This window comes from Podarcis gaigeae (assembly GCF_964106915.1).
Source record: "Podarcis gaigeae genome assembly, chromosome: 3".
NCBI classification, from domain to species: domain Eukaryota; kingdom Metazoa; phylum Chordata; class Lepidosauria; order Squamata; family Lacertidae; genus Podarcis; species Podarcis gaigeae.
This window is the reverse complement of record NC_139680.1, coordinates 103,980,441-103,999,646: the sequence shown is the minus strand read 5'-3', so window position 1 is coordinate 103,999,646 and position 19,206 is coordinate 103,980,441. Positions and strand designations below refer to the sequence as shown.

General features: G+C 46.1%; 1 protein-coding gene across 4 annotated transcripts in view; it reads left to right on the top strand.

The window, feature by feature from the left end:
* The first annotated feature begins 214 nt into the window (after positions 1 to 214).
* LOC310841777 (phosphofurin acidic cluster sorting protein 2-like) overlaps positions 215 to 19,206 on the top strand; it is a 180,659-nt gene continuing 161,667 nt past the window's right edge. For all 4 annotated transcript variants that reach the window (XM_083733203.1, XM_083733202.1, XM_083733201.1 and 1 more), the window contains exon 1: positions 215 to 524. In XM_083733203.1, coding sequence (XP_083589329.1) covers positions 331 to 524 — 194 coding nt within the window. In that variant the 5' untranslated portion in view covers positions 215 to 330. The remainder of the gene's footprint in view (positions 525 to 19,206) is intronic.

The window sequence follows — 19,206 nt, the reverse complement described above, 5'->3', positions numbered from 1 at the left end:
CCGACTTCGCCCCACCCCTTTCTCCAGTCTCTCCATTCTCCGAGGCCACGCCCAGCCGAGCCTTTCCTTCTTTCAAAAGCCTGCCTCCCGCGCCTCCCATTGGTCGGCGGCCCAGAGCCGGCCGCTCCTCCCCGCGCTGGTTGGCCCGAGGCCGCGGCGGGCCCCGCCCCGCCCGCGCGCCTCTCGCGATTGGCCCGGCGCGTGCGTAGGCCACGCCCCACTCCGCTCGCGCTGTGAGGCGGAGGTCGGGGCTGGGCCGAGGGTCCCGGCCGCCCCCCGACCGCCGGCCCGCCTTCTCTCCCCTCCCAGCGCACCCAGGGTAGCGGCGCGATGGCGGCGGCGACGGCAGCGGGAGCAGCGGGCTCTCTGGGGCCCGGGGCGGCGGTTGCCGGCTCGGCCGTGCCCGCTCCGGGTCCGTGCGGGGCGGTGTCGGGGGTCTCTGGGGGTCTCGGGCCGGTCCCGGTCCCTATGAACCTCTTCGCCACCTGGGAGATCGACCGCTCGGCGCCCAGCTGCGTGCCCAGGTGAGGTGGGCGGTCGCTGGACGGAGCTCCCCACGCCGGGGCGGGGTGGGCGGCGAGGCGGTTGGCGGGAGGGAAGGGGAGGGGAGGTTGACCCTGGGCGCGCGCGTGTTTGTGGGGTTCATACAGCGGAATGTGGCGGGGGGCGGGGACGCGGAGGCGACATAACGGGGTGTCTGCCGGCAGGGTGGGGCGGATGGGGTGGGGCTTTCCGTGGGGTGGGTTTTTTTATTTTTAAGGGTCTGGGGGCTTGGCTTGGGTGGGCCGAGTTAGGCTGGGGTGTTGGAGGTGGGTGCCTTTGTGATGTGCAAGGGCTGGTGTGGACTTTAGGGATGGTGTGCAGGTTTCTCCCTCCCCCCCCCCCGAAAAAGAAAGGTGTACATTTGTGGAACAAGGGTTTGTGTATGGGAGAGTGAACACAGATTTTGTTTTATTGTGTGTACACACACACACATATGCACAGAGGTATGTATCTATACACATATCCAAGAGTATCTTGGGTCGCAGGGAGAAGCTGAGATTCCGGTCAGATCTTTTGAGGTTCTTCAGGAAGTTTGTGCAGGGATGAGTGGGGTGGGTTTTCGCTCATCTAGGAGAAAGGCATTATCCCAAGTTGGTTTTTATTTTATTTTATGTGATATGGAGGATAGTTTGGGGTTTGCTGCCTTCCGTGATGGATATGATAGACATCTGTTCATAAAGAGGGATTGAACAACAGGTCTACCACCTGAGTGGTGATATTTAGCCCATAATTGCCAGTAGTAAAACATGACTAGTGTGGATGTATAATTTTTTGGGGGGTGGGGGTGGGAGAATTGGACTCTGGGCTTGACAAGTGTAAGTTGGTGGCTGCAAAGGGATGTGCAAGATGAAAGGTTTGAATAGGAGAGAGGGGTGTGAGGCAATCACTGAGGCCTTACTCACACAATTACTTACTCCTCTGCTTCACTTTGTGTTGTGTACTTTGTGCTGGCTTTCCCTAGTTAACTTTTTAGCAAGGCAGCAGTGGCAGCTCTTGTCCCAGAAATCTGTACACTGCTAATTAACACTGGTAATAACAATGATGGGGTGTGTGTGTAATACCACTACATAACACCCATCTGTTCAATTACTTTCACCCAGCTTCTTCTATTTGTTTTCCCCACTTACTCATCAGTGCTTGTTCTCACCTCTTTGCGCCTTGTTGAAATGAAGATTGGTCTGATGGTGATGAACTGTTACTGTCAAGGGCAGCGGGTGGGTCAGATTACTTTTTTTAAAAAAAATAATGCTACTTGGGTGTCCTGTTGGTAGGATGGATAAAAAGTGTCTGATGTACGGTATATGGTTAGGTATTTGGGATTGTTTGGGCAGGCAGCCTTCATACTGACCTGATGTATAGGTAGGTGCACCTATTATTCACATTGAAATTAATGGCTTTAGGTTTCAATCCTAGAGCCATTTATTATAGAGCCCCACCGAACTCAATGGGGACTCAGCTTCTGAGAAGACAGATCATGCTCTTAGATGCTGTATCCATTTTAGTCTTTCTGTGTCAGTTAAATTGTGGTCAATAAGCAATTTGCTGTAACTGCTCCAGGACAACTGTTACACCAAGGGATGGAAAATATGTCTTCCAAGTCTGGGACTTGGAATCCAACAACAACTGAAGGGCCACTGGTTCCTTATTTCTGATATAGACAAATAAAATAATTGTTTGGAATACTTAAAGTTTCTGTTAGCTGTATGGCTACATGTGCATTGCAATAAACTCACATGCCGTGCTGGCTACCACATATATCATAAGAAGGTCACAGGCTGTTTCAACAAATGGCCAGGACAAGAAGGTTGAAAGGGAGAAACCCACACCCATACTTATCCTATTGGAAAAGAAGACTATTGTGTTTATCCTGGTTGTGTACCTCATTCTGCCATCCTTGGTGTCATGAAGTACAGGGGTTTCCCTCTTCCTTCAGTTTACTTGGACCTTGTTAGAAGTGTCTTTGGGGGTTACAAATTGTGCAGACTAAAGCAGGGGTAGCTAAGCCTGTGACCCTCCAGATATTAGAATCATAGAATTGTAGGTTGGAAGGGACACTGAGCATCATCTAGTCCAACCTCCTACAATGCAGGAATATGGGGATGGACTCCAACTCCCACCAGCTTCAACCAATGTTGCCAATAGTCAGGGAAGAGGGGAGATGTAGTTCAACTTGTGGAGGGCCACAGCTCGTAGCACTTACTAATTGATTCCCTGAGCTAGTTTGCTGAGATTAATTTGGGGGAGGAGAGGGAAGGAAGATTAACCTCTTAAACTGGTAAACAAGTATTTATGCAAATGCTGTACAGAAGAGGGTATGCTACCAAAGCAAGCTGCTTTTGAAAAGCTTTGTGTATCCACAGGCTCTGCCACATTCCATGGCAACTGATGGGAACTGTCTCCATGCAGACAAATCATGACTTGGAATCTTGCTTCTATTAGCAGTTTGTATTGTTTATACAGCTCATCATTTGTGCTTTTCAGTCAACGTGTCCTGCTGTGCAAAGTTTGTTGGGCTTTAACAAAGCAGGTACCTCTTTTGCTATACGCAGGGCTGCAAAGCAGCCTGTCCCAAGCTGGTGCCCTCCAGAAATTTTGGACTACAGCTCTCATCATCTCAGAAGAGCATGGCCAGTGATCAGGGATGATGGGTGTTGTAGTTCAGCAATATCTGGAGAGCCAGAGGTTCACCACACCTGCTTTTCAGGCATCTTTCAAAGCTATGATGCTGTTTATGAAAACAAACTTGGCTCAGGTTTTGCTGGAGATTCATGAAGGGTGGTTGGCTGCCTTTCATAAATGCATGCAAGCAATGTCTGAAGAGTACTTAAAACTTGTGCATTATTGCTCAGCCTTGATGTGTATATGTCTATACACTTATATTAACAGATCTGGAAGGTGCGCATCTGAACGTCCCCAGATTTTTAAGAGTGAACATGGTTGCTTTATGCTGGGGAGAATCACGGCAAATTATGCTATAGTTGGTGGAGATGGCTGTTTCCATTAGCATTATTTGCTAACAGCTCTTGCTTCTGCTCTACAGGTTCAGAATTGTCCTGGCAGATGAACATGTGATGATGAACTTAGACAGAGGGAGCTAAGATTTGGTGCCCACAGCTCTGTGTTAAGATGTTCTTTAGTTGTGGTAGGAATAGGAACTGGTCTGTTGCTGAGAAGATTGAGGGCATTCTTTACTGCCACGTTCGTGTCCAAGTTCCTAACCTTTTCTAGATGTGTCCTTTGTTGTTGACTGACAAAACAGAAAGTGGCTCAGAACCCCATGCAGGAACAGTTTCCTTTTATGTTAGTTGGCAAGGGGATCTTTGGCACTTGCATTGTGGGGCTATTTCTGGCCAATTTTCTGTGGTCAAATCTCTAATTTTTATTTTCACAGGTGCCACGCTGGTGCTTGGAATGAGCACAAGCTGTGATGTTTGAGATACTGATATATTGGAACACTTCAGGTTGCTTAGGAACAGGAGAAAAAGAATACCATGGAAGAGTAGGAAGTGTCACTTTTCAGAGAAAGCACAATCCCTCTCTCATTCTCCAGTCCTAAAGCAGAGACAAAAGGCATCTGTTGGACTCAGCTGTGTTAAATTGCCGGGTGAGGTGCACCCAAGGATCCGTGTATTGCTGAAACAGACAAACAAGGCTTTCAACAAGGTCCCCCATGATATACTTCTTGGCAAGCTGGTAGAATGTGGTCTGGGTGGTTCTCCTGTTAGATTGGTTTGCAGCTTGTTGATGGACACTTGTCATTCTGGAGAAAAATGGCATGTGAGGGAGCTGTGGGGTTCTGTCCTGGGCCCAGTGTTGTTTAATGTCTTTTATGAAGGATGAAGGAGTGGTGGGATCACTAATCAACTTGGCAGGTGACACCAAGCTAGCTGGGTAGTATAGCTAATGCCTTTGAAGACAAAAATAGTACCCAAGATCTTGACAGGATGGAGATTTTAGATATGCTGTAAGCCGCCCAGAGTGGCTGGTGAAACCCAGCCAGATGGAGGGGTATAAATAATAAAATTATTATTGTTATAGAACTAATATATTTCTCAACCAGGATAAATGTCAAGTTCTTTGTTTAGGTGGGAGGAATTGAATGCTTAAATACAGAGTGGATGACATCTGGCTTGACAGCAGTACATGTGAAAAGGATGTAGGGGTTTTAGTAAACTACAGGCTCAGCAAATGTGAGCAGTGTGATGTGGCATCTGGAAAGGCTAATGCAATTCAAGGTTGTGCCAACAGCTGCATAGTGTCCAGATTACAATAGGTAATGATACCACTCTGTTCTGCTTATGTTGGATCTCACCTGGAGGCGCTACAGTTTAAGGATACCTATGAACTGGAACGTGTCCAGAGAAGTCTGACAAAGTGTCTGGGTGAACCAAGTCTGTGATGAAAGGTTGAATGAGTTGGGCATCTTTAGTCTGGAAAAGAGGCAATTAGAGAGATGATGATAATAACCATCTTCAAAAATGTGAAGCACTGTCTCACAGATGATGGAACAAATTTAATTTCTGTCACTCCAGCAGGTAGGATCTGAATCAATGGGTTCAGATGAAAAGAAAAAGAAATATTTAGATTCAGGTGAGCTGTGGAGCAAGTTGCCTCTGAAGGTGGTCTACTTGCTTTCAAGAAGAGGCTGAATGTCCTTCTCTCTCAGGTATGCTGGAGTGCTGAATTTCCCCCATCTGAAGATGGTCAGAGTAGAGGACCTTTGAGATATCTTACAACTCTGATTCTATGCAAGCATGCACAAACATAGCCCCCCTCCCTTTTTTCACTTCTGCCCATCTGTCCCCCTGTCCAACAGTTTTATTCTTAGATCCTTGTTTGAAACAAGTGCAGGGGATGTCAAAATAGGAGAGATCTACATTGGAAGGGCATTGATTCTCATATACCTCTCTTATCCGGCTAGAAATCCTCTTGAGATGAATGTGGGCAGCAAATATCTTTGTGGTCTAACAAAAATCATGGGAAGGTGACATTAATGAAGAGGGGAACCAGTTGGGGGTTATGTGAGGACAGAATCTGATTGGACTAGTTGCTTTGAAGTCCTCCATATATGAGAACCTGGAGTTGGGGTAGAGAAAGTTTAGCACAGCTTTTACCCATCTGGCACCCTCCAGATGTTTTGGACTACAATTCCCATCAGCCTCAGCTACGGCTGTGTGGGCTGCAGCTGATGGGAGTGGCAGTTCAGAACATCTGGAGGGTGCCTGGTTGGCAAGGAGTGCTTTAGTGGGAAATAGAACAGATTCTGATGTTGAAAATATTCTAGTATTCCTTTGCAGAACAATAGATGTCAGAATGCCTGGACCCTTTTAATTGGGGCGTCTTGTTTACACCTTTAGCTGAATGTGGAAGGAGATACTGTGCCATGCTTTATTTTTTTGGGGGGGTGGGGAACCACGGCTGTCCATACTATATTACATTGCAGATTGCAGAGCCTGTCGGCAGTGAGAGAATCTTCTGGTTATGAAGGTTGCTGCAGTACCTAAACACCTGTCTCTCTTAGCAACAGGAAGGAGAGCTGCCTGGGTTGCTCTGATCCTTCAAAAGCAGGCATATTTGAAGAAGAAAAATACTCCCATTTTCTTTGCTCAGTATTTTCTTCTGGCCTACGTAATTGGGGCAGGGGGTGGCTTTGAGGTGGCACTTGATTATTATGTGGGCTGCCCTCCATTTTGTGAAGGAAAGCCCTCTTTGTTGAGAGAACATTCTTGACCCCAGATCAAAGTGGGGGGGAGGGGCATTGTTGGAATTCCTGTATTGCTGCGTCCCACCATAGAACTCTGTCATGCTTCCTAGACTTCTATGTTCCAAGTACCATGTGCAAACTGAAGAACGAGAATTTTTTCATTGAGGATTGGACTAGGGACCCGATACATCCTTTAGGAGGTCAGGTTCACCTGAAGGCCTCAAAGGGTTGGGTGGGATGGAAGAAGGGGATGTGGCCAGCAGGCCCAGCACTGTTTGTAGAGCAGGGGCGGCTAACCTGTGACACTCCAGGATGTTTCAGAACTAAAACTCCCATCAGCTCTAGCCGGGGATGATGGCAGTTGTAGTTCAGCAGCAACAACTTGGAGGGTCACAGGTTAGCCACCCCTGTTGTAGGTCTCTAAGGAGTGGCTCCATCCTGAAGCCTAGGAAACAGACAGCTCTTGGCTGACTCCATGGTTCTCAGGTCCCATGGAATTTCCTCCCCCAAGAGTTAGTGATGGCTACCTACTTGGTTGGCTTTAAAAGAGAATTTATGGAGGACAACGCTATCGGTGGCCACTAGCCATGATGGTGTCAGGGTCTACCTTCACTGTCAGAGGCAGAACACCAGTTGCTAGATTCAGATGGGAAGAATGCTGCTTGACTGGAGCTGAGGAGCATCGAACAACATCTGAAGGACCTCAGATTCCCTGATAATGAGAGGCCAGTTTAAGATAGCAGAAGATGAAAACCAACCAAACTGTTGTCCATCTACACTATTTTTGGTGGTGCTCAAGCTCAACTTACTTTGGTAAAACTGAAGGACTTGCTACAACACTGACTTCTCAATAGGAACAGATGCTGAGTTGAATGACTTTTCAAGATCCTGTGAACTGCTATATGATTGAAGCCAGGCGATCTAGGGCTATTCTATCTATTTTAATACTATCCACGTCTAATGTCACATGGACTCTTATGACCATCATTAATGAAATCTGGAGGGGTTACCTTTGCCTTGCAGTTGCTCATGTAGATTAGAATCCCACCCTTGTGCTTGTCATCTTGTCAAGGATACAGACAATGAAGCTGACACAGGCAAACTCACATTAATTTTATACAATAATAAAATTGGATCTTAAATTTAAGCACATTTTCTCCAAGTAACAAGTCAGTTGAGGATCAAAGTGATTGGAGTGTCACTTGAAGCAAAAAAAGGTATTCTGAGATGGGGGAACCTTTCTGAATCTATTGTGATCTAGTTAACTGATGACAGATTGTCAGACTGCGTGGGATAGGGTTTCTAGCATTGCAGAAAGCAAATATGAAGAGTAACTATTATTTAGGGTAAGAATATGGTCTTCCTATGTTTACCATGGGCATTATATAGCTAGGATGAACTGATGGTGATTCAGGTGCCCTCAAGACGGTCAGTATTTTGTGGGAGGGATTCAAGCACATACTAAATGTTCAGGTTTGCACTGTGGGTTAAGGAGCACCAAAACCCTTTAAATAAAAACAAAAACAGTCCTTTGTGGTTTAGAAAGGTTCACAAAAGAGCCACCGAACTGATCAAGAAGATGGAACAACTCCTGTATGAAGAAAAGTTGCAGCATTCGGGACCTTCCAGTTTAGTGAAATAGTACAAGGTGACATGAGAGAAGTTTATGAAATTATGGATGGAGAAAGTGGGCGGAAAAGAGTCCCCCCCCCTCATAACACTAGAATTCATGGGGGCATCTTATTATGAAGCTGAATGTTGGAAGATTCAGGGCGGATAAAAGGAAGTCCTTTTTCACACAGCACATATTTAAACTATGGCACTCTCTCCCGTAAGAGGCATTGATGGCTGCCAACTTGGGTGGCTTTAAAATTTACAGGGGAGAAGGCTGTCTGGGGCTACTAGCAGTGATGGCTATGCTCTGCCTTCATGGTCTGAGCAGCAATGTTTCCAAATACCAGTTCCTGGAAATCAGAGGAAAGGAGACTGCTGTAGCACTCAGGTTCTTGCCTGTGTGTTTCCCGTGGGCATCTGGTGCCTTGGTGCCCATGGGGACCACATTGTACAGCCACCCCAAATCATTCTGCGTTCCTCCAGCCTGCTTTTTTGAGCAATGCATTGCCTGCAGTGCAGCTGTCCCAAGTCCAACTCAGTATGGTCTCTCTAAACCACCATTCTGATTTGCCCTTGGGTAGTTGCGTTATAACCAATAAATTCCTTAAAAAGAAAATAGAGAGGTGAAGGACAGAAACCTGAAGGAAAGTAACATGACCGTAAGTGGAAGCCAGCTGAGATGTTTGAAGAAGTAGAAGTTAAACCCGTGGGTCCTTTTAACAATGTATTTGGGTGGGAGGGAATGTTGAGGATAAAGTTATCCCATTTAAGATATGAGGGGGATTACATTAACTTGATTCTATTCTCTCATTGAGCTCTTTATTCTTGTTAAAGGCATTAAGAACCTTTTATTCAGAAACAGGCGGGGTAGATGGCTGCAAGATCTAAACTTATGTAAATTGTTCTTCAAAGAAACGAAGCAACCTCTTCTGTTTAATCCCCAGAGTTTTGAAATGGACCTGTGCAATCTGGAATATGGTGTGCTTGAAGCCAGGCGCAGATTTATTGCAGAAAAAGGTATAGGGGATTTAAACAGAAGGACCCCTGCCAGAAGCAGGAGCAGCCAGATAGAACAGAAATTCCAAAGATGCATTGGGCTGTTTCTGACAGTATAGTTTTGATCCAACCCTGCAGCCTACCCTAAGTCATTTCTAGGATAAACAGTAATGCTGGAAAGGTTTTAGCCTTTTGGCTTACTGTGGTCTCTTTCTCACTTCCCAGTAATTTGACATCATAGCACAGAAAGGGGGATTGTGAGCCCACCCATGGGTGCCTTAATTCACACTCTTGTGTGGCTCTTTACCCCAGTTGATCTGTATCCAGTTGAGAGGGAAATGCTCCTACCACCAGCAATGACAAATAGAATCACTGAGAAATAGTTTGATTGTTTGCTGGACTCACACATGTTTCTCAGTGTGATTCATCCACAGTGGCCGCAACATTATCCCTTGCATATGCATGTTGTTTCTCTCTCGGGCTTGCACCCTGGGCAATGTCTCTCATTGTGCAGGATGCGTATGGGAAGGGTGCCTGTGTCTGCTCCTAAGTCGTATGCAGAAATCCTGGAGATGAAGGCTTAAGTCCTACACACACATAATTTGAGAATACGTCTGATTGAACTCAGTGGGGCTTACTTCTGAGTAAAACAAGCTTCTGGCACATTTATTGGGATTGCGCTGTCAAACTCTTTTGGCCCCCTTTCGTCATAGCATTAGTCGCTTGCGTGTATGTTGTCTTTTGACCAAAACATTAATAATTTAGTAATTTTTGGACAGCTGGTATAAAAGCACTGTTGTTGTTTAGTCATTTAGTTGTGTCCGACTCTTCGTGACCCCATGGACCAGAGCACGCCAGGCATTCCTGTCTTCCACTGCCTCCCGCAGTTTGGTCAAAGTTGTCTTTGTCCATGGAGTTTCCTTGGCAGGGATACTGGAGTGGTTTGCCGGTTCCTGCGCCAGGTGGATCACATTTGGTCAAAACTCTCCACTATGACCTGTCCATCTTGGGTGCCCTGCACGGCATAGCTCATAGCTTCTCTGAGTTATTCAAACCCCTTCTCCATGGCAAGGCAGTGATCCATGAAGGGGTAAAAGCACTACTTACCCCCAAACAAGCACCCAACCCTAAAATTTGTGCAGCAACGGCCTGGTTTGCAGGCCACCCCAAGCCAGTCCATGGCTTTGTGTGAATGTGCAGGAGAGGAGATTGTGCGTGCTTGGCTCCTCCGTGGTCATCCTGCTGCTGCACTGAGCTAAGCCATGGTTTGCCTTAATGTGCCATCCAAAACCAGCTTGTGGTTTAGCTGTAGCCAGGGATTGTCCTGTGGTTTATGGGTTTTGGTTTGTCCGGGACAGCTAAACCATAAGCTTGGGTTCGGATGACACGTTAAGCCACACCATGGCTTAACTCAGTACAGCAGAAAATCAGCCAGCGAGGAGCAAAGGGCTGCGATCCCTTTTCCTGGAGCTGCACACTTGCATGTTTGTGCTAAGCCATAGCTTGGCGTGTCATGCTGCGTGAAGCCAACCAATATAGAGGAGCTGTTATTGGAAGGATGCATCCAGAAAAAATAAGATACTGAAATACGTGTCAGCAAGTTTCCTTGTTACAGAGTCGCTGAAGCTCTAACCACTTGCAGTTCTGGAATGTTTGGAAGATCAGGTTTCTGAAGTCCTCCTTGGGCATTATTGCCCAAGTGGTAGAGCAGGGCATTGGGGGCACATGTTTAACCCTGGCCCCACGTGACTCCTCCAGTCCCTCTGCATGCGTACAGTGAACCTCTTCAGCGGGGAGCATTGTGCATCCATGGAGGCTCTGCTTCTTAGCTGGAACCCTGGAAAAACAGGACTCATACTGTGAACATGTGAAGGGGGCAGAAGTAAAACTGCAGCTCCCCTCTATCGGTGTTCACTCTTGGGGCGATAATTCCTGGAGAGAGCTTGACTCTTGACTTCTGTTTCTGTTCTAAGTCACTTGTACCATACTTCTTAGAAAAAATTGCAGACCATGTTGACTGCCCATGCCAGTTAAGTGTGAATGCCTCAAGCTTCTGTGAGTCTTAATTTGCAACCCAGGGGTATAAATAAGAAAGTTGTTGTTGTTGTTGTTGTTGTTGTTACATGTGTGGTGATTGAATCTAGGATTTTGCAAGGTGGCTCTGCTTGCACTATTTCCACATCCCTCTGTGCTTGCATAATCATTTTCCGCCTCCTTTCTGCCTGCAGGACCACAGTAACCTTGTGCGGCACTGAGATGTTTACATGTTGAACCCCTTGTCCTTAAGAAGACAGCATTCCTCCAGGGAAGGGGAAGACCCTTTTTGAATGTGAACTTTGCTGGCTAGGCCTATGGGCATAAAAAAAGAGCCCCCCTGAAACATAGTAAGGGAGCATTCCTGACGAATCTCCCCTGGAAGGGTGGACCACAGCATGGGACTGGCAGCACTAAATGTTGATGCCCAGATGAGGCCAATCAGGCCTCTGTAACACAGGGGACAACTGGCGGTGCTCTGTGGATGATCTCTGTGATCAGGCTGGGAGTTAGAGATCAAGCAGTCCCCCGCTTGTCCTTGTTTGACGAAATTTATTAAACCTTGAAAGTTCACCTGAAGATGTCATTGTTTGGGTTTTGAGCTTTGAATGAGCTTGGTCTGATGCAGCTGCTGGAAAGGCAGGATTAGACTGCCTCGCACAGTGCACTCCACGACTCCCATTTTGCAAACACTCACCAAAGGCCCTGAAGAACTGGGAGGCACCCGATTTGGAAAAGGTCAGTTAGATCATCCACTCCAGGGATGTGTCTCTCTGCCTTGTGCATTAATCACATATCCCAGCCACGGAAATCTAAGCCCTCACAGCTCTAGCCAAGAAGAATTACTCGTCAGAGTTGTGCCGTGCCTCCAGTTGGACAGGGGCCCTTGCCTCCAGGCAGCCATATGAGGTGAAAAGGGAATGGTTTCTCCACCCTCAGAGGACTGACTTGGCACAGGGAGAAAAGCTCCCTGCCCTTTTTGAGGCTGAGTGGTTAGGGAAGGCTCCCCACCCTACCAGGGTGAAGGCTTATGGTAAAGAACCAAGCTTGCTGCCTTAGGCCAAACTTGGCCCTCTAGGCCTCTCTATTACTCTCTCAGACTTCTCCCCAGGCCACATCCCTCACCAAGCCTACTTCATGTGCAGAGGAGGGCAACCAAGATGGTCAAGGATCTGGAAACCAAGCCTTATGAGGAATGTTTGATGGAGCTGGGTATATTTTGCCTGGAAAAGATGAGATTGAGAGGAGATATGATAACCACCTTCAAATATCTCAAAGCCTGTCACATGGAAGTTGGAGCAAGCTTGTTTTCTCCAGCTCTGGAGGGTAGTCTTGAACCAATGGCTTTAAGTTACAAGAAAGGAAATTCCAACTAAGCATACAGAAAACCTTCTGACAAAGCTGTTCAACAGTGGAACCATCTCCCTCAGAATTGGATGGGCTCTCATTCCTTGGAGGTTTTTAAGCAGAGGTTGGATGGCTATCTGTTGTGGGTGCTTCAATTGAGATTCCTGCATTGCAGAGGGTTGGACTAGATAACCCTCATGGTCCCTTCCAACTCTACAATTCTATGAATCATACCCTCCTTGTGTTTTTTTGCCTAGCTGGAAGGTGTCTGAGCTCTCGCTTGACCAGATGAAGGCTAGAAAGGGTTGTCTGTATAAACTAGGCTACACCATTCGTTGCTTTACCTGCTTTTTGCCTCTGGCTCTGCCTACCATTGTCATGTGGCCCCTGGAAGGTTGCCCCAAATGGCAATGTGGCCCTCATTCTTAAAAAAGTGCTGCTGTTGCACATCTCAAAACCCGAGAGGCTAAGTGGATTTAGGATTGCAGGCTAGATGCATGCTCGAAATCCAATTGCACTAGAGAAATTCTTTAACTTCAGCCTTAATATTAAAGCTGCCAAGTAAGTCTAGCTTTTTAATTTGCTGCCCAAATCTAATTTGTAGAAGAGGGAGAGGAACATTAATGAGAGGCTATCTGGCTGATATATGCCCCAAATACTGGGTTTAGACAGATGTAATTTGAAGCAGGCTAAATATGAAAAGTGTGAAAAATGGTAGGCAATGCTTGGTGTCCCCTGGCTTCTAGAAATGATTACAGAACTGCAACAGAAGAGGCAGGGAAAGTGAGCAAGCTGTGCCTGGAAGGAAGGGCTATCGGCCCCTGTCTGTGGCTACATCTGTGCGTGTCAACAGGTTGCTTCCCAAAGTCAAATCCAATTAGAAGTGGCCATTGGACCCCCTGCGTGGCACGGTTGTGGGAGAGTCTGAAAATGCTGGTGCTGGATGGATCTGACAGAAATCAAAAGGAAGGCTTGAATCTCTGTTGGATACAGAACGACCTTTTTCCAGATCTGTTTGGCATTAACTAGCTCTCCTCTTGCCCTCCTGGAGGAAAAGTGGTATGATGGAGATCTGTGATGTCACCCAGTGCTGCACACCGGCCACCGCAGAATTAAAGATAAATAAATTAAGTTGTGCCCTGCTATGTGCTTCTGGTTGCCAGCTGGGCCAGCAGGCCTCTTGCAATCTTAGGATGCCTTCACGGTTCTCCCACTGTAGCATGCAGTGCCTTAGGGGATCTCAGGGCATCCTTACTCAGAACCTTGAGATGGTACCTCTGCCCATGTATTGCCAGATAATAAGGAGGCGCGATCAATGTTGCATGTGCTTTGCCACTCTATGGAGCATAATGTGTGGTTGGTGCATCTTGTTTGGGGACTGAGCTTTTCAAGAAATGCTGTGATGCTCGAGTGCCCAAGTGCAGCTGTGCTAGTGGGCATTCTGTGGCATGTTGGCAATGAAACTCCCCCTCCCTCTTCTGCTGTTTTAATGTTTTATGGAGTTAACTGCCTGGAGAGGTGAGAAATAACAAATCTACAGCTCTGAATTCAAAAATGAAATTGAGATCGTAAAAGCAATTGGTGAAATTGATGGGTAATCTAATTTGCGCCGCATGCAATAAACTTGGGTAGTAACCCCTTCACAAAAACTTTGAAAATTGCTGAAAGTTTGTGTTAGTTTTTTGAAAGAAAGAAAGAGGATTCATTTTCTCCATCTTTAATTACAGAGTTGCTATAACGCCTCACGTAAAAGTACATGACAGCCTTAATTAATGGCTGCAAAATTAAGCTCTCTGAGTTGGGGGATTCTGGGAGGTGGAAGAGTGAGTGCAGTGCGAGAAAACACTATTTCTTGGAAGAGCTTCAATACTGATATATTGCAAAGCACCCTGGCTGCTTAAACTGGAAATAAGCTACTGGAATCTTGGATATAAAGGCTGTTGTTCCTAGCAGCTACATCAAACTGGAACCGTTGAGCTCAAACTGCCACTTGTGTACCTTCAGTAGCTCTAGATCGGTGAATATGGATGTACTCTTTGAAGAACTTTATATCGCTCATGGCTCATGGCTTTATAAGGCACCACCTTTTAGATGAGGCAGTCAAAATGATGCTGGCGGTGGAGGTAATGGGATTCAGATTATGAGCTGTGAACCGTGCTAGCTAAGAAGGGATCTTTGTATATAGTACCATTTATTACCAGGTGCTTGGGATGAGGACCATAGGGACACACACTACTGTAGAGGAAGCCAATGTCCTCCAGAGGTTGTTGGAACTACATCAGCCCCAGCTAATTGGGCTAATGGTCAGGGGTGATGAAAGTTGTAGGCTGCCATCATTTGGAGGGCACCAGCTTGGCTATCCCTGAGCTGCTCTCATTGCTGAGTGCCTGGCTAGCCACGGATGAATGCAGAATGCAAGGCTTAATCGCCCTAACTTTAACCCGTTGCAAGGTAGTGATCTTAGACTCCACACCAGCCAACCTTTTCTAACTGGATGTCTGCTGTACTTGGGTTCTCAACATCAACATATAATGGGCTGTCTCCTAGGCTACTTGCTGACTCCTGACTATTCTTGTTTAGCCTGAACTCTGGAGGTAAACACTTCATTCCTAGATTGACTCTTTCCCCCAAGCTGCCGCTTCATCTCTGCTTGCTGTTTGGCTTTCTTTGCTGGTTCTCTTCAGCATGACCCCTTGCTAAAAACCACTTCTGGTGCCTTCCCTAGACCTTACAACAGGGTTGGGGGACCTGTGGCTCTGGGTGTTACTGAACTATGACTTCCATCATCCCTGAACATGGGCCATGCTGACTGGGGCTGATGGGAATTGGAGTCCAGCAACACTTGGAGGACACCAGGCCCCTCTTAAAATACTGTTTTTAATTAATTTGATGAAAAATTGTGAATATTTGTTTTAAAACATTTGCACCTTGTATCTCTGCAGCTTTCAGTGTCTGGTAGGGGAAGTTTCTTGAAGCTTGACGCAGAACTCTGAAATCTTGATTCAAATAATTCCTGGAATTGGTGTCTTGGCTGCACAGCCAAAGAATCCGCAAGACCACCTTTTCTTGCTGATTGTGGGTTGCCAGATTTTCAATCGGCCATTGTAGCTATGCTTTTATTTCTGTGCTTCAAGCTACTCTTAAACACCATTGCCTGGCAATGTTTGTCTCGTTGCTTTGGGCTTTTTCTGTTGTATAGAATTACTGACAAATGCAATAGACAACAATATATGTGCTGCAAAAAGTCGTCTGCTGATTTCTGAAGATCTAGAAGTCATTAAAGGTACAGGAGCAGACCGGGCTGGCTTTATTTTCAAGTCAGCTGGCAACTATATTACTTGCCTTGAATCATTTATAGGACACTGCACTCCTCCATGGAACTGTTGAACATTGCATGGCATTGCTTGGCAGATGCACTGTATCTTTAGGCAGAAACTCTGCAGGTGTGACTGTATTATCACTGAATCTAATGCCAGGGGGAGATGCATCTGTTGATTCCCTGCCTGTCCTGCAGCTCTTGATGGAGCAAAATGTTAAGTCCACTACCACACTGGGGTCCACACATTCTGATTGCTCCTTCCTCTGCCTGTGTCAGAAAACTGGGGGGTGGGAGAGAGATGAAGTGAGGGGGGTCCCCTATCTTGCTGAACTCTGGAGCAGACTGAAGCCGCACCAATCTCTTGTACTGCTTTATTTATTTAGTTTAATTTAATTTATATACTGCTCTATACCCAGAGGTCTCAGGACGGTTCACAGAATAAAATCAAAATATAAAACCACAAAATATATAACCAACATAAAAACAACAACCCAATAGCCCCACCCCACAAAAAACCCCCCACATTTTAAAAGGGCATAGGATGTCAATCAAATCTACCAAAGGCCTGGTTAAAAATGAATGTTTTTGCCTGGTGCCTAAAGATGTATAATGAAGGCGCCAGGCGAACTTCCTTGGGGAGAGCATTTCACAGATGGGGAGCCACTGCAGAGAAGGCCTGTTCTTGTGTTGCCACCCTCCAGATCTCTCAAGGAGCAGGCACACAAAGAAGGGTCTCAGAAGATGATGTCAGGGTCTGGGTAGGTTCCTGTGGAAAGAGGCGGTCCTTAAGGTCTTGCTGTCCTGAGCCGTGTAAGGCTTTATAGGTCAAAACCTGTTCCAATTCTCAGCACATTATAATGGGACACCCTCCTTCCCTCCAAGTTCCTTGCAATTGTTTCTGGGCATCCTGCCTTGTTGGGGCAATGATCTCCGCCAAGCCAATTTGCAGAGGTCTCTTGTCAGAGATGAGACCATCTCTCGCTTTCAAGATACAAAGAGGAGAGGTGGCTTGAGAGCCCCTGCCTGACCTTGCCAAGGGTTTTCTGGCTGCCCTTCGGCACTTTTCAATCTCCCATTCACAGCTAGGAACAAATCAGAGGTTGAACTGATACTGTTCTCTGGCCCTTAAACACTGATCCAGAACGATTGCAGAGACAAATGGTTTGTACCATGATCCTTCTTCAGTTTCTTCTTGTCTGAAGGCTCTTTTGGATGTTTGAGAAAAATGCAAGTCAGCCCAGTAATGAAGCCTACAAAGGTTACTAGTCTTCCAGGAGTTTCCACCACTCCAAATATTAATGGGGCCTTCATTCATGGCTGGCTTGGAAATCTAGAGGGCTGGCGAAGGAGGCGGAGAGCGCAATATGTCCCTGTTCCATTAGCCTGCTCACTTGCTTTCATGGTATTGCACACACTCGTCTTCCTGAAGCTCCCAATTGCCTATGGCAACCAGGCTGAGTTGTCAAATACAAAGCTGCTATATATGTTGCTGAGGTTTTACGATATTAGAATGGAATTAGAGCGGCTGACCAGAAGCATCTTTTAATTATAGGTTTCCGAAGTAGGGATGAAGCTATGTTGCCGCTTAACTTAGATGACTTAAATGTGCATTGGCTTAAATGTGCATTGTTCTGTTGTGCAAAGCTGGAAGTTGTATTGAGAGAGGACCATAGGGATTGGGCTTCTATCACCATCGTGTTCAGCAGGGATGGCTAACCTCTGGCTGTCTATCTAGACCACAGATGCCCGCAGCTCTGACCATTTGCTATATTGGCTTGGGCTAATGGGCGTTAGAGGATCTTAAGTTCCCCCACTCCTGCTATACATGCTTACCTCAGTGGGACTAGGCACACTTAACTTGGAACTAAGTCTCATTGAATAAAGAGGGATTTGGCTACGGCCTGTATTTGGTTGCCTTTCTAGTAAATTCTAATAAAGAGGGGTCTGGATACTCACCCTCTACTTAGAAACAAAGCTCTTTCATTGCATATGCCAGATAGAGAATTGAAGTGGCATTTGCTGGCATATTAGGTGCATGATTTTGAAGAGTTTGCTGCTGTGGAATTAATCTGAATTTAACTCAGTTTCTGCTTCTGTTTCAGAGGCTTGGGAGTGCCTGGCTCTGTAGGCGCGTGGGTGTGTGGGGCTGACATTTTAAAGTAGCAGATAATTAAATCACAAAGTTTCAAAACAATGAATGAACACACACTCATTTCCAAAAAAGAGAGTTAACACCATTTGACAATGCTTCCAGCTGAATGTCTTCATAAAGGCTGCAGTCCCGTACAATGTAATAGACCCAAGTACCTGGTTGAAAACCGCATTGAACTTGGTGGGACTTAACTTCTGAGTGGGCATGCACCTGTATAGGATTATGTTGTCAGTCTAAACAGCATTCCAGTTCACAAGGATCACTGTTCCATTAAGCAATAAAGCTCCTGTTCTGTTTGTTATTTCCTTTAAAAGATTTGCAGAAGTGAATTTTCTTCATCAACATATGTTTGCCGGGCCTTGTGCAGCCATTTCCCCTTTGATGGCAATATGTCCCTCCCCCATTACATGGTCAAAAGGCACCAGCCCGATATTAACTCATTGCTCATTGAAGCATTACGGTTTTGCAGCGCGAAGGGCCGGGGGTTGCCATCTTTTTTTCCAGCTGTACCTTTTAGCGGCAACTTGACATAACACTCAGGTTTAGCAGGCGAAGCTTTTCCTGGCATGGGGCTTAGTGGGGTGGCAGAATCTTCACCTGCTTTCTTTCTTGTAACCCCATCTGCACCATGGTATCATACCATTTTAAACTTTCATGGCTTTCCATCCCAAAATCCTGGGAAGTGCAGTTTGTTAAGGGGGCTGAGAGACACCTTTCCTGTCACAGAGCTATAGTTATCAGAGTGGTTTGGTACATACCTCCATTTTCGGCTGAAATAGATGGATATGCCAACCAATAAACAGTTAACCCTTCTTTCCAGGGAACTCTGGGAAGTGTAGTTCTTGGAGGGGAATAGAGGTCTCCTAACAATAATGCTCAGCACCCTTAGCAGACTCCAGTTCCCAGAATTCCTCAGGAGAAGTCATGGCTATTTCAAGTGGTATGGTACTGCCTTTAACGTATATTGTGCAGATGGGGCCTTGTAGCTCAGCAGCTTGAGGGAGCTTTTTCAAGGAAGGTGACAAACCTAACAGGTGTTCCCGGAAAAAGAGGTTTAGTTCAGTTGGATGAAGCACATAACCTGTGTGCCAAATAAGATACTCGAATGATTTCTCGCCTCTTGTGGCTCTTTATTCTAACAAAACTGTCGCTCTAGATTTTTATCAGAACATCGGTCTTGAGCCAGGTGGCCCAGAACGCTATCTGGGAGTGTTGATTGATTTCCAGAGTGTGATTTTTATGGGCCATTTTGAAACTATTACTCTGGCTTGTAACTCCAGACTGGCAGTGCTGAGGTGAGGTCATCGTTCTTCATAGAATCAATTGCCTTTTGGGTAATAGATTTTTTTTTTTGGTTGTCTTCGTTTCTGATGGAGTATAAATTGGGCTAAAAGGTGTCTCCGAAATGATTACTGGATTGCTCTGTGTTCTGTAAAACCGTCTTGACTATATTTTACTCTGTAATCACATCTGTTTTCCACGATAGTTTCGCTCCTG